Source organism: Orbicella franksi, chromosome 6 (assembly GCF_964199315.1).
Source record: "Orbicella franksi chromosome 6, jaOrbFran1.1, whole genome shotgun sequence".
Taxonomy (NCBI): domain Eukaryota; kingdom Metazoa; phylum Cnidaria; class Anthozoa; order Scleractinia; family Merulinidae; genus Orbicella; species Orbicella franksi.
In genome coordinates this window covers 24235353-24250364 of record NC_138150.1, presented here as the reverse complement: position 1 = coordinate 24250364, position 15012 = coordinate 24235353, and the positions used below count along the sequence as shown (strand labels likewise).

At 39.5% G+C, this 15012-nt stretch overlaps 1 protein-coding gene across 7 annotated transcripts in view; it reads left to right on the top strand.

Moving 5' to 3' along the window:
- The window catches only part of LOC145488906 (uncharacterized), a 122243-nt gene that overhangs the window by 69334 nt on the left and 37897 nt on the right, over positions 1 to 15012 (top strand). For 2 of the 7 annotated variants that reach the window (XR_014049542.1, XM_081467748.1), the window contains exons 1-2: positions 22 to 259; positions 12502 to 13213. The exons of 1 other annotated variant lie outside the window; for it this stretch is intronic. Coding sequence is in view for 5 of the 6 variants with exons in the window: in XM_081467748.1 (XP_081323874.1) it covers positions 12514 to 13213 (700 nt within the window). In the remaining variant the exon portion in view is untranslated. Of the gene's footprint in view, positions 1 to 18; positions 260 to 12501; positions 13214 to 15012 lie in introns of those variants that run through there. 4 more of the 7 variants (XM_081467746.1, XM_081467749.1, XM_081467745.1 and 1 more) reach the window with 3 other exon arrangements.

Sequence of the window (15012 nt, the reverse complement as noted above, 5' to 3'; positions counted from 1 at the left end):
GGGACGAGAATGGTGGTTTGCCATACTACTTCCTTGTTCCCAGTGTCTCTCTTCTTCCCGCACTAGTCATTTCCATACGAGTTCCATACAGTCGAAGTTTTTGCCGAGTGTATTAGTTGTATCCTCGATGTCTGATGATTCCAGTCAAGTTGCCCGTGATTTCAACGAAGACGAACTATCTTTATGTGGCTGATAACATCCTGGAGGCAAGTGCTTCTGAAAAGGCTTTCGACTTGAAGCTCTGAGCCAGCTATTCAAGGTAAGACATCTAGTTTCATTTTCGACTCTCACGGGAGTCATAAGAGGGAAGTGCGACCACTTTCGCTTTGTTCAATCCTTTAATGTTCTAGCAGTTTAAAAACTTCTCACAACGTCAAATGACTGGTCGGTTTATGTATTTTCACTTGGAACAAGAAGCGTTTTTGGGGTAGTCTCTCTCTCAAAACCCGGAGCACTACTGACAGCTCGAGCGATCGGTAGAGTTGGATTCACAGTTAGTAAACCCCGTCGAATTCGAACTCAATCTTTGATCAAGGTTTTCTTCCGAACACAATCAAATTCACGTAGGGAGAAACTTTTGAAGCGATGGAGCAAATTAGACCTGATACTAGGAGGGGTGCAACGATTCATATTCCTTGCGATTCGATTTAATTTCAATTATTATTGCGTTTCGATTTAGATTATTTCAATTCCATTACGCAAAATATTAAATAATTTGTTTCGCTTGGCAAATTTTTCAGATAGTTTTATACTTGTCTGTTGTACCGTCTTTAGCAGGAAAACCATAATATTTCCACACTGTACAGAGGGTGGTAAAGGGTATTTTCGTGACCCGTGATCGGGCCTTTTTATTTCCTGTGAAATGTGAAATAGCCATTTTTTTCCTCGTGAACCGTGATTTCCATAGTCGCCGTGAACCGTGATTTTGTATTTTTCGTGAATTGTGAAAGGGCTGCTTTATTTTCTGTGAAACCTGATCTATACCCCCCTTTACCACCCTCTGTACAGCGGATCTAAAAGCAGGTGGATTGGTCATTCGCACCCTGCAAGCAGAGCCTCTTTTATGTCTTTTTGCTCTATTTTTTTTCACACAGTACAAAGCATATGTACTGTAAGAAAAGGCTCTGCTGGTGTGTCATTCATTGCCATGTTCGAGAACGTGACAATGCAGACAATGAGCGTGTCGCACATGGTTTGCCTTATTTGGAAGTTCTCAAGGGGTAGTAGAAGGGCAACATTTTTACCAAGCAACACAAAATGGCACACAAACGGGAAACGTCTTTGAGTTCTGGATTCTGATTTTACAGTGTAATAACTCACTGAGGGAACCCTGGGAAAGACAGGCAAAGAATTGAACTAAAACCGAAGCATGGCATTAAATAATGATATCATGAATCGAACCGAATGTTCATAATTGGGATTACTGGTAATCAAGAATCTGATTAATTGTTACACTACTAAATACTAGTAGTAATCAAAGATTTATAGCGCAGTGTGTTTTGCATGTTTGGTCTACTTTGATGGTATTCAAATTAAATCCCTCAATAGAAAACTAAGTTTGATCGAATGACAGATAAGAATTTGCACGTGAAGTTCACAGAAGCCTGCGGTGAAAGTGTTTTTAATTAATTAAGTATTTAGAACTTGTAGTGGACAAAATATTTTCCAGGAAAGACATTTGAACTGTTGGTGACACTTTCAATTTCAGATGGCCAACACTTGTAACAAATATTTCTTGAGAAAATAAAGTTTGACCAGTGACCCTGCAAGACAGCGCGTCGCCAAAAGTTTTTAAATTTTGTGTTTGTATTTCTTTATATTGCCCGAATTTACATCTTTTGTTTGCAAATGCAAAAAGTGAATGAACCATTCTGACCACAAAACAGGGCCTATTGGTGAGTTACGCAACACGGAAAGTTTGTTTTCTGACAGGCAATTGTGGCTACAAGGAATTAATTGTTGAGCTACAAATCTGAAAATTTATTTTCTGACCACAGACCTGACAGTCATCATGGCCATTTGCTGAGCTAAACAGGAGATTTCTTTTCTCACCACAACTCATGGCCATTTGCCGTTGCCGAGCTAAAAAAAGTTCTTTTCTGATGATGCAGGCGGCTCAATAGTTACTTGCTGTTGAAGGGTAGCGGGTCAAAATACATGCAGCTTTGCAGAAGTCATACACACTTCAAATCAATGTGGCAAATATGTGACTGTGTGCATGTGCTCATAATGCCCCTGTGGTGGGGTAGGGGGGGGGGGTGCAAATTGGTGCACAAATCCGTCTCAAAAATTCTCGATACAAACTGGATTAGGATTGCCTTACACTATGTGAATGCAAATTATAATAATTGGTGCAATAAAAGAAATGATCGATGTCAGCATTCATATAAAAAATAGCTTCGCATTGCATACGTGTGGTTGTTTAGTGTACAATAAAATTGCTGAATTTTGACCTCTTTAGGAAGGGAGGGGGTTGCGTATTGGAAACAGGCTTCTTTATTTGGATAGGGTGCTAATTTCGTTCCTTAGTTCATTTTAGTTTTTTCCAGTTCTTTTTTGGTTGGCTAGTTATTTTACCTGAAATATATTTATTGCCCAAAACAAATCATGGTGCTGTATGAAGATTAATCTATTAATTTCTGGTGCACTGAGTTTAGGTTAGTTTTGAGTTTAGGAAGGGAGTATAATGTAAAGTGCACATATTGGAATCAGCAGTGAGCTGTTCTTATAACGTCTTATAAAAATAAGGTTTGGGTGTTCAATAAATAGGACTTTGTTTTATAAGGACAGAGGAGACTTTTTATTGACAGTAATGAGCAGCATTACTCAGATTGATTTACAAATTCATGAATTTAGAACTTCAAGGGAAAGTTTATTGTGATTGTTAAGCGGCTAATTGAAGTGCTGCCTGATGTGTTTTTCTTTTTGTCTGTAGACGAAAAGAAGTCTGCTTTATACAACTCAGTCAGCTTTGCTTTCACGCTACTCAACACCGATAGAGTTCTCACAGTGTTGCACGTTAATTTTTTTGACAACAAATATGTTTAGCTGTATTGTGTATGTTTGGATATTCGTTTTATTGTATATTTTTGTAATTGGTGTAAGTCATTGTTCCTGAAAAGCCCCACTAGGGAGGCAACAATAATCTAGTATGTATGTACATGTATCTATGTACAGATCTTTAGAGAAAGGGATCATTTTTTTCTTAATATTGTCCGTTGATTCATCATATATGTAAAATAATGATATGGTATTGAATTAAAAGCCTGGGGACTAATTTTACTTGAGTAATTGCTGCGAGCCTTAGTGAAAAAACACTATTTTTGACAGACTATGAGGCCTGGCTATTTTTTATCCAAATTCTTTTCGTTGGAGATCATTTTGAGAAGATGCAGTTAGGATCAGTGGCAGTAGTTGACAATTTGTGTCCCCATAATGACTTATCTATCACCAATGTGTGTTTCGAGAAGATGGATCAAAGATAGCATGCAGATCAGGTAAGATTTTTATTGTCTTCACTAGAGTTGGCATGGCAAATGCAATTTTATCAATTGCTGGAAGTAACCATCAAAGTCATGACAAATTAGTGATATTTCCAGGGGAAGACAGTACTCTTATATGGGTTTTTCAGCATTGTCATGTGCACAGTCATTTCCAGTGCGGTACTGTCGACCAAATTTTAATCAAAGGAGATGGGATTCGCTTGATAGTCAACGTGTTCTAGATACAGAGACATTGTCCTGATTTATTTACCAAGTCAAGCTCACTGGACAGTTCAGTCACCCAGTGAGGTCACAGAACAAAATCACCTGGTGATGAAGGAGCTGAGGGATCACCCCTTCAGGAAAGTTATTTTAAAGAAATCGTAGAGGCACAAACTATTTTGAACAAATCGCCCATCATGGTGACAAAAACTGATCTTCTCATTGTGATTGAGCCCACTGAGGCACAAATCAATGCAAATAATGACAACCCATTGTGGTTAATGTTGAATGGGCTAGATTGTAGAATGTGAAGATTTTACCAGGGAAGAGTCAATTTTAGTCCATATCTTTTACTTTACACTCAGCCTTGGTGAATGCTCTCAGTGACATTAGTTATGCATATTTTATAGCGGAGCTTTTGGGCCGTCAAGTGGAGCCCCAACTTATTGAAATTTCTCATGGTAAAAATGTCTAGCGGTATTGCTTGCCATGTCCTATCAGCTGGAGTATGGCTACCATGTTGTGTGACATCGTCATCATCATCCCTGTCGTTGCCGTGCATATGTGTCAAAACAAGGTATCCGCTGACCAGTGTCACGCGACCATATTGCGGGTTTAAGTTTTGAGCTCATCAAGGTCTTGTGTTTTTTTTAAGTTAACTGCTGACCAAGCGCTGGCTTTTCAATTAGATTGTGGGCTCAAGCCAGGTTAACTTACTATAATCAAGGCCAGGTTGTTCGGAACTGAGCTGGTTAACACTAACCCAGGATTAAAGGTTAACCGAAGCATAAATTTTCTGGGATAAAAATGTTTTTCACTGCTTATGTTTTGAGTAGTTTGAGATTATTCAAACTCAAGAAGCCAAACAGTATAAGCAGAAAACCTCAACGCCAAGTTAAAAAAAAAATCAAATCAAAATTCTCACTTATCCTGGGTTAGCTTTTAAAATCAGGCTTTTAACAATCTGGCCCAGGAGCTCGGCTTTTAGGCTTGGCTAAATCTGCATATTTATTTAATACTGGGAGGTTATATTATGGCCTTGATTAGTACTGTAGATTATAGTGTATATAAGGTAATGCTTATCCAAATGGCACTGCTGTTGTCATGAAATCAGAAAATATGATTGTGTGAATGTCAGTGAGTTAGAGTAATTTTATTTTCCTTCCTTTTCATTAGCTACTGACGATGACACCACTGATTTACTCCTTGATGCAAAAAAAAAAAAAAACATTCAGCTGAGACAAAACATTGATGCATTAGGGTCATTGACATCACCACTGACTAGAATTAGAATATACATGTATATGTACTCTTGTTGAGATTTTCCCAAGAGCTTATGTTGAACATTTTAGTGCTGACATTACAAGGTAATCAATGCGTCATTGATCTACATTTTGATGCCAAAACAGTCAGCTGCAACAAAAACATTGATGGATTAGGATCACTGAAATCATCACTGACTGCAAACCAAGACAGATGCTGTTGTTTTTATTGTTTTGTTTTGTTAATGTATAGAGACTACATAAAACATAAGCTGTGAAAAACATTTTTATAGAAGAAAAATTTATACTTTGGTTAACTTTTAATCCTCAGGGTTAGTGTTAACCAGCTCAGTTCTGAACAATCCGGTCCTGATTACAGTAAGTTAACCTGGTTTGAACTCGGGATCCAGTTGAAAAGCCTGTTCTTAGTCAGCAGTTAACTTTAAAAAGAAAACGTGACCTCAATGAGCTCAAAACTTAAGCCCGGAATATGGTCACGTGACACTGGTCTGTGGATACCTTGTTTTGACAGGTGTCAATTGACCCTAAAATGGATGTCCAATATTAAAGATGTACGCTGTTAACTAAGGCTGCCATGTCCTATTAGCTGGAGTACGGCCACCATGTTGTGCAATGTCCTCATCGCTGTTGTTGCTGTCGTTGCCGTGCGTACGTGCCTGGGTGCACAAGCAATGCCGCTAGCCATTTTTACCATGAGAAAAGCGATTCATGGGTTTCTATGAGTATGGGGCTCCACTTGACGGCCCAAAAGCTCTGCTGCAAAATATGTATAACTAATGTCACTGAGAGCATTCACCAAGGCTGAGTGTAAAGTTGAAGATATGGACCAACCTTGTAAACTCTTTACATTCTACAATCTAGCCCATTCAACAAACCACAAATGTGGCTTGTTATTTTATCTGCACTGAATAGTGCCTCGGCAGGCTCAATCAAAATTGAGTAGATCAGTTTTTGCCACCATAAATAATGGGTGATTTGTTAAAAGAAGTTTGTGCCTCTTACAATTTCTTAAAAATTACTTTCCTGAACGGGTGATTCCTCAGCTCCTTCATCAGCAGGCGATTTTTGTGGCCCCAGTGGGCAGTTGATTTTGTACTGTGACTAGTCACTGGGCGATTGAACCGTCCAGTGAGCTTGACTTGGTAAATAAATCAGGACAAATTGTCTCTGTATCTAGAACACTTTGACTATCAAGTGCATCCTAAGAGTAGAGTAGTGTGAAAACGGTGCAGACTACTTTTCATCTACAGGCAAAAAGAAAAACATATCAGGCAACACTTCAATTAGTCAATTACCACTCACAATAGATTTTCTCTTCTACATTCATGAATTTGTAAATCAATCTGAGTGATGTTGCTCATCTTCTGTCATAAGACCTTACAAGAACACCCCAATACTTAGATTCCAACATGTGCAGGCAACATTAGTTCCCCTTCCTAAACTCAAACCTAACCAAAACCCAGTATACCAGGAAATAAATATCTAGATTTAGCCAAGCCTAAATCAGGGAATGTGAGAAAAGTGATTTGAATTTTCTAAATTTGTAGTGAGGTTCTCTGTTTATATTGTTTGGCCTTCTCTTTTGAGTTTTAATAACTTCAAACTACACAAAACATAAGCAGTGAAAAACATTTTTATGCGAGAAAAAATTCATACTTCAGCTAACTTTTAGTCCTGGGTTAGCGTTAATTGGCCTCAGAGAAACCTGGTCTTGATTTCAACACGTTAACCTCGTATTAGCCCGCGATCCAATCGAAAACCAGTATTTTGTCAGCGGTCAATTTAAAAAAAACACCTGAACTTGATGAGCTCTAAACTTGAGTCCACGATATGGTCATGTGATAGTGGTCAGCAGAGATACCTTGTTTTGACAGGTGTCAATTGACCATAACATGTATGTCCAATATCAAAGATGTACGTTGTAAACCAAAGCTGCATGAATTACATATACATGTAGCTGGAGTAGGGCCGCCATGTTGTGCAGCGTCCTATTTTTTTCATTTGTTGGGCGACCGTGCCCATGATCCACACCGCTAGCCATGTGAACCATAGAAAAAAAGTTGCATGGTTTTCTATGCGTGCATGTGGCTCTGTTCCTACAGTTATGGTGCTATGCTTGGTGGCCCTTCAGACTGCCGGATCTCTGCTATTATGCAGTTCTGAAACATTTGTATGTTAAAAAATAAGAGTCCGCATAGGGTGCCTTGCATAGCCTATGGGCCTAAGTGGCAGTGACTACGCGAACCATCTACAAAGGAATGTAAATCTACTAAAATACATCTGTAGATAATTACAAATCAACAAGGATTGTGGGAAAGTTCTTATTATAATGTAGGGAATAATACCTGCGCGTGCGAGTGTTCAACTCGATATCTCAGGAGTGAGTGCAGCGAACGAATGAGATATCAAGTTGAACACGAGAAGAAAAATTTCATATCTACAAGTTCTATTTATTATTTTTTTAAACATACTGACGACATGTAATGCAAATTACAGGCTGTTCATACAGACTACTTATAAATTTTAAAATAGAAAATATTAATTAATTTTGATTGGCATTGAAAAATAATTATTATTATATTAGTGTCAATTGACTTCTACACTCTGTTGCACAAGGAAGCCATTAAGAGTTCACCATAATGACCAGTCCCAAATTAACACCCAGTCAGAGTTGTTGGTCATAATATGTATAATATTAGTGAGTCAGCAGTGCATTTTGGGTTAAGGTAATTTGGTTGTGGTGCTTCTTCAGTTAACATTCGAGTGTTGCATTATGAAAAGGCTGTATTGCAACTATGCAGAAAGTATGTCACATGGTTTTGACATTCATAATTTTAAGACAATCAGCTTGAGAATGCCAAGAATATTTTGCACAATTTTACTTCAGTGGGATGCGGATATTACGAGGGATTCTCTGTAATTGGCTAGGCTGTAGTGGTCTCCCTGCCTAATAATAAACATTTTTGTATATAAGTATTTTAGGGGTGGCGAATGGTCCCTCAAAAACTCTGGGTCTCGTAAAATTTTAGTCGAATTTCATGGGTCTCGCAGTCTCGTTTTTTAGCGGTTATGTGCGTCTCGCAGTCTCGATTTTTATACGAAGCTGCCTCAGAGTCTCGATTTTTCGCAAGGGTAAGGGTCTCGAAGTCCCGATTCGTTCCTTTATCTGTTTTTATAAATGAAGTCTTCCGGCTTCACTTGATTTTGAATTTCAGTGAAGCAACTTACAAATTTTCCGAGAGAAAGTTAATCCTACCTTTAAATTCTCCTAAATTGTCTTAATTCCACAAATAGGTACAAAACCTACGGTAACGTTCGTTTTGACGCGAGAAAAACAGTTATTTTACTCTAGGATATCATAACGTAGTGTGTTATAATCGAATTTCCAGTTCCAGTCAGTTCCAAGAAGCTGGCTAAAGGCTGTACAAGCTCATTCTAGCTCTCAACTAAATCTGGGGCTCGAATTTTAAGAGTCTGAACGCTTTGAAGTCTCGGTCTCGCAATCTAAAAGTCAAAATGTCTCGGGCTCGCAGAGAAAAACGCTTGTCTCGCCGTCTCGCAAAGACCCGCATTTACCATTCGCTACCCCTTATTTTAATTAGTTAGGCAAAGTTGAATAAAAAAAATAAAGGATATTGCAAACATGAACAATTTGATTTTAGCTAGCTGGTAAATGGGAATAGAAAGAAAAGTATTTGTGCAAATATTATAAGAATCATTTCAAACAGTTTTCAGCATCCCTCCCAGAAAGGGCTACTTGAGAAAGCTTGGCTGAAAATGATACTCTGTCGTGAAATCCCTTGCTACATCTTGTACCAAAAAGTTCAATTTTGTTTTCTAATTTGAATCCAGAGTGAAGGGGATGTTTTTATTTACAGTTATATAAGTTTTCTCCCTGTAACTATGCTCAGGGGGAGGGAGAAGGGATCTTAGTATTGCTCAAGGAGGCTCTGCCCCAATGTCATTATACTTTCCCTTTTGTATAGTGTTTTTTCCAGAAAAGGGTGCCCTTTCATATACATGTAGCTTTAAACTTGAAACCCCTTTCACATATCTACAGTAGACCCATTACTTCTCTTTTCGTGGATAAATTAGCAATGCATGTTTACAATCCCTGCCTTTTTGTCATACCTCCCGCCTGATAAAAAGTGCACCTTGAGTCAACTATAGGGAGTCCCTCAGCTTGATGCAATTCAAAATAAGAAGGGTATTGCAGATTGTAATGGACACAATAAAAATAACTGTAGTTTTCTTTCTTGGAAACGGAAATCAAAACATTTTATTCCTATCTTGGCAATTGTTTGTGTTCATTTCACTAGCAATGCAGAAATATTCAAAACCATTATTGACAGATACAATTAATATCTATTTCAAGTTTTGATTCCAGTTATATACATATCTCGTTTCTAGAACAAAAATAAGATTATACATACATCACCAGCCACTATACCTGTTTGACCTGGCTTGTGTTTGACATGTTGCACACTAAATCTCTCTCGCAAAAACTAGATCTACACAGTCTCCTGGATGCTAATTTGGTCGAACTGTATAGAATACAGAAGAAATGTAGTGAGAAGAAAAACGAAATTAAAAGATTAAGCAATTTGAATGTTTTACTTGAGCTGAGCTTATTTTAAAACAAAATACGAGCACCGCCAGCATTTCAATGTGTAGATAAAAAAATGCAATACAGAAACAGGCTACTTTAGGCTTACCTTGGACTCTAGAAGGAGAGAAAGCGAGGGAAATTCTCTAGCCAAGAAAAAAAGCTATGAGCCACGTCTGGTCAACATGATCTCACTTTCTGACTTTGACTTGTGACAATTCTACATGATCATAAATAGAGTGTGTGCATTGTCACGCAGTAAACAATAAAATCAAAAACCATTCAGTGGATAAAGTCAAGAAATTGTGATATCATAGACGATAAATAAAGAAGACAGTTCTCCAAGTTTAAGCTGTGTGCGCTGCCCTAAAGTTAAGATATTCGTTGATATGTTCCGAGCAAATTTTTAGAGCCTGAGATGGAGCCGCCATATTAGAGGACCTGGTTACTCCTCCAATATGGCGGTCGTAAAGTAGTGTAAACATCTGGAACTTACTTTGGCTATCTAGGCAACTGATTATCTGAACCTAACCAAAAAAACATTTACACAAGCACTTTTACTGATACGTTTACTCCTAAAATGGCTAAAAATCACGAGATAAGTGTATATTTTTCGACAAACGTGATCTTAGCTTCATGTCACGCATCGCCATAACTCTGAAATTCAAAATGCGCTGGTTTCCAAACGAAGGACGCTATTGAGCCAGAAAGTAAACAGATATAAATTTAGTACCTCTTATGACTGATGAGGATAAAACCTATTTAGGGGCTCTTTAGGTTTGGATTTGAGAATTTGATGACGTCACGTGCACACACAATATACCTCAGCTTTGATCTACGTGTGAGCAAAAGTCCTAGGCAAACTACTACATATTTACAAAAGCAAAACACATGAACCAAAATGGCCGCTCTCGATTGCCGCTCTCAACTTTGGAGGTCTTCGAGAAACTGGTGCCCGGGCTCTCCATGTTATCGGCCAAAAGTTTACATTTGAGTGAGTGACACATTTGCTAGACTGTTCACAGTCCCCTATATTTCCGTGAAATCGTAGATGTCGATCGTTGAGCCTAATGGTCTCTTGATGCGAGCGAAACTGGAGAGAGTACAAAATGCCCGTGGGTAGGGGTGGTGGAGGGCTCGGCTGGCGGAAAAAATAGGGAGACAGTAACAGCTTAACTCTGTCTCCCTATTTTTTCCTCCCCGTCACCCCCACGCTATTAACCCCACCGCTACTACCCACGGGCATTTTGTACTCTCCCCAGTTTCGCTCGCATCAAGAGACCAAGATGGCGGCCCATCGAACTCAACGATCGACATACGATCTCACGGAAAATTAGGGGACTGTGAACAGTCTACACATTTGCATATTTTGCCTCATAACAATGTCGTTACTACGCTTCGCTTATCCACGACTAAAAACTGAATCTTTGGATAAGGCAATAGCTGGTTTCCACATGACGTCACTAAAATTCAAACTACAAAACTATTGATCTTCCTGAGATTTTACTTGAATGATGTATAAGAGCAGCTGAAAACTAATATTCATACAAATTTTCGCTCCGAATGGGTTCTTGGTTTTGTGATACACTACGCTTGAATTTCTACACTTTTGCGTGACGCGGCATTTACATGACGTCCTAGAGAGCTGTCATGATGGTTAAAAAAGTGACTTATTTCGGGGAATTTGGCTATCTGAACTGTTCATGTCTTAGAAAAAGTATTATTTTAATGTTTTAGAGTTCTCGAGAGATAAGTTCACGCTTTTGTAGCAAAACTCAGTGACAGATGTTTCGGTTGGTTTCCGGCCGCCATGTTGGTGCTCATACGGATGGGCACCAGCATGGCGTCTCCATACAAGTCTCTATAAATTTGGGCAAAAAATTTCTCCGCATATCTTGCATAAAAAAAATTGCTGTGACCAGAATCTTGGCGAGAGTCTTGCATATTTACCTTCTTTCATTTCCCAGATTCTGTACTTTATCGATGGAACGGTTTTTAGTTTTATTTCAGTGATCTATTGAATGGCGTGACACTGAAAACCAGCATTTCGAGAGTTTTCATTGGCTTAGCCACCATGGGTTAATAAACATTTAATGACTGGCCCCAAGGGAAACAGTAAGTTTTCTTTGCCCAAGACCTTAGACTGCGAGTAGTCTCTCTTTCGCTTAGTCCGTCGTGCGTGAAGCGAAAGAAAACCACGAGAAAAAAATGACCGCGCGAAATCCTGGGGGCGAACATTTTTTTCTCGCGGTTTCCTTTCGCGTCATGCACGACGGACTAAGCGAAAGAGGGACTACTCGTAGTCTACCAAGACTCTCAATGTTTGAGGTCGGGGGAAAACAAAACTCACTGTTTCCCGCAGGACTAGTCATTAAGTGTTTTGTTATATCTCCCAACTCAAAAATGGAAAAAAAGCTGCAAAGAAATCGTTTACTTGACGCCGGCTGGCCAACGAATTTGCCGCGGTTTCAAGGAGCACTACCTGATCACGTGCAAGTCGAAAGTTCAAGTTGTTTCCCTAGGGAGTTAGTGAGTTTTGACCCACGACACGTGACACGCTCTCCTCTAATCGGAAAACATATTTGAGTCGGAAGGTATACCATGCTCTACAAATATGGTGAGTGTACGCGTGAGTTTTTGAGGCGTTTTAAGTTTTATCTCGATCTAGTTATCTATATTTTGGGGGCATTTTTAATAAAACAATTTTTCACTCGCGCTTGTTGGATATGAGTTGATTATAGCCAACTCATACCCAACGCGAGCTCGTGGAATAATTCTTGAATAGTCCATAGGTCTTTGCAGCCTAAGCTAAACCTCGGTCCTAATATGTTGTAATTAAGGTAACGCACTAATATATGTATGATATAAAATTGTCTAACTGTTATTCTTTCCTCTATGACTTGCAAAGGCGTCATTATCCATGGCTTCTGCACTACCAACATTTCATTCCACAAAGGAAACTACCAATTACGCCAGGTTATGTCGCCTTCTGGTAGATGTTGGTGCACATGTCCTGAGAGAAACGTTTGACAAGAAGCGTCCAACAGGGAGCCTGGACACTGTCTTGTCAACTCCTCCAACACACGCTATATTGCAAACACTTCGAAAGAAAGGAGTCCTGAATCCTTTACAATGGGGCAAACTGTATCCTGCCATCAAATCTTCGGTTTCATCAGTAAACTTTGACATCACTCTACTCATGGTCCTGCTAAGGAATATCTGCGGTCTTGTTCGCCCACCCACTGGTTGGGACAGTCTTCCAGCAGCGACAGATTTATCACTTGAAGCTGATGTTGTTCGCATCAAGAACTACAGAAACACAGTTTACGGTCATGCCAGCGAGGCCTCAGTTGATGACGCAACATTCAGTCTATACTGGAAGGACATCCAGGATGCATTGGTGAGATTGGGAGGAACGTGTTACCAAGATGCTATTGACGATCTGAAGACGGAATGCATGGACCCTGAGTTTGAGGAACACTATCAAGAGCTTCTTAAACAGTGGGTTAAGGATGAAATAAGCATCAAGGAAAAATTGGATCAAATCGAAAAGGTTGCAAAGAAGCTAGACGACTGGAGAGAATCGATGGTGAATTCTAAAAGGAAAACAAGCGATGAAGGTCAGAAGCCGAGTGTATTCAGTTTAACCATTGATATTGAATAGATTATTTTTATAGTTAATAGAGAGAATAGTTAAGAAGCCAGGTAAACATCAAAGAAGCTAACAAATAGGCTAAGATTTATGTTGAAAGGTCGTTGACCCTGCACAGCTTTTGTTTTATGCTTCTTGACTATGCATAACCACCCTTTGTATTTTATCAGGTTTTGTGCAGGGTGAACCCTGAAAATGAACGATTTATTCCATAAACGCAACAAAATTTATAACAATATTCATCTGCTCTTCGACCCGAACGTCCAGCTCACGTTTCTTCGTTTGCAACATGTCATCACTCGGACCTAGTCTCCACTCGGTAAATAGGCAACGCGCCTTACACAAAATGAACACAAAATTTCAGTTCGGAACATCCTCCCGCCCGATGCAGGGAGTGCATCACTACATGTAACTTGTCAACCAAGTTCAATAGAGTTCAACTAAAATGTTCAACAAGGTCTCATAAAGTTCAATTAAGTTCAGCTGTGCTTCAATTTCAGCTAAAATAGTAGTTAACTGCTCGGCATCCAACATTGCTTTGGCAAATAGTTTCTTCAGTGGCGTCTTGACACTCTTTACAAGACGTTCATAAAAGCCACCCCACCATGGGGCTTTTTCCACAATGAACTTCCACTGAATCTTCTTTTCAGACAAAGCACTTTGGGTCTGGTCTGATTCCAATACTCTCCAACATCGCTGTAGCTCCTTGTTAGCAGCCTTAAAAGTTTTTGCATTATCTGACCAAATAATGCTGCACATTCCTCTTCTTGCAATCATCCGTCTAAGAGCAAGGAGAAATCGCTCAGTTGTCATATCACATACCAACTCCAAGTGTATTGCACGGGTAACTGCACATGTAAATAAACAGATATAGACTTTTTCACCACTGTCTTTCAAATACAAAGGACCAGCAAAGTCTAGACCCACGTTAGTGAACGGTGGTGCAGGCTTAATTCTGTCTTCAGGAAGTGGTGCCATCTGCTGACCAAAGGGTTTTGTTTGGTAATGGCGACAAATTAGACAGTTCCTTAGTGTCTGACGGACGGTCGATCGTCCCTTGATCACCCAAAATCTCTGTCGCAAAAGTGACAAAGTGTGTTCAACTCCAGCATGTAGTTCACGGCTGTGAATATCATCAATTAACAACTTAACAACAGGATGGTTAGAAGGCAGGATAATAGGATGTTTCTCCTCTTCTGGCAACAGTGACTTGTGAATTCTTCCTCCAACACGAAGAAAATGACTAGTCGGACACATAAACGGGTTTAAATTGGCAAGGTTGCTGTCCTTCACTGGACCATGCTGTTTACATGACGCAATTTCTTCAGGAAAACCTGCTTCTTGTACATGAGATATCAACCATTCTTCTGCATTTTGTATCTCTAAACCAGTTAAAGGGCTGTCAATTCTTTCCTCTTCTTTCACTCTTGAGTTGCTAACGAATCTTCTGATCCAAGCAACAGTTCTTAGCAAGCGACTATACTTGCTGAATCTTTTGAAGTCAATAAACGGCTCTTTGGGTTGCACAACACAACTGACACTAGCTTTACTCTTCCTCTCTGGGTTAACAATTTCACTGGAGGGTTTTGACCTTAAATCCTCGGGCCAATCTTTTTCGGACTCTTGCAACCAAGAGGGTCCTTTCCACCACAAATGACTCTCTCGTAACTGACTTGCAGATAGACCTCGGGTAGGTAGATCGGCTGGGTTCTGCGGTCCTGGACAATACCTCCAAACACTGGGATCCAGCAACGACTGAATTTCAAT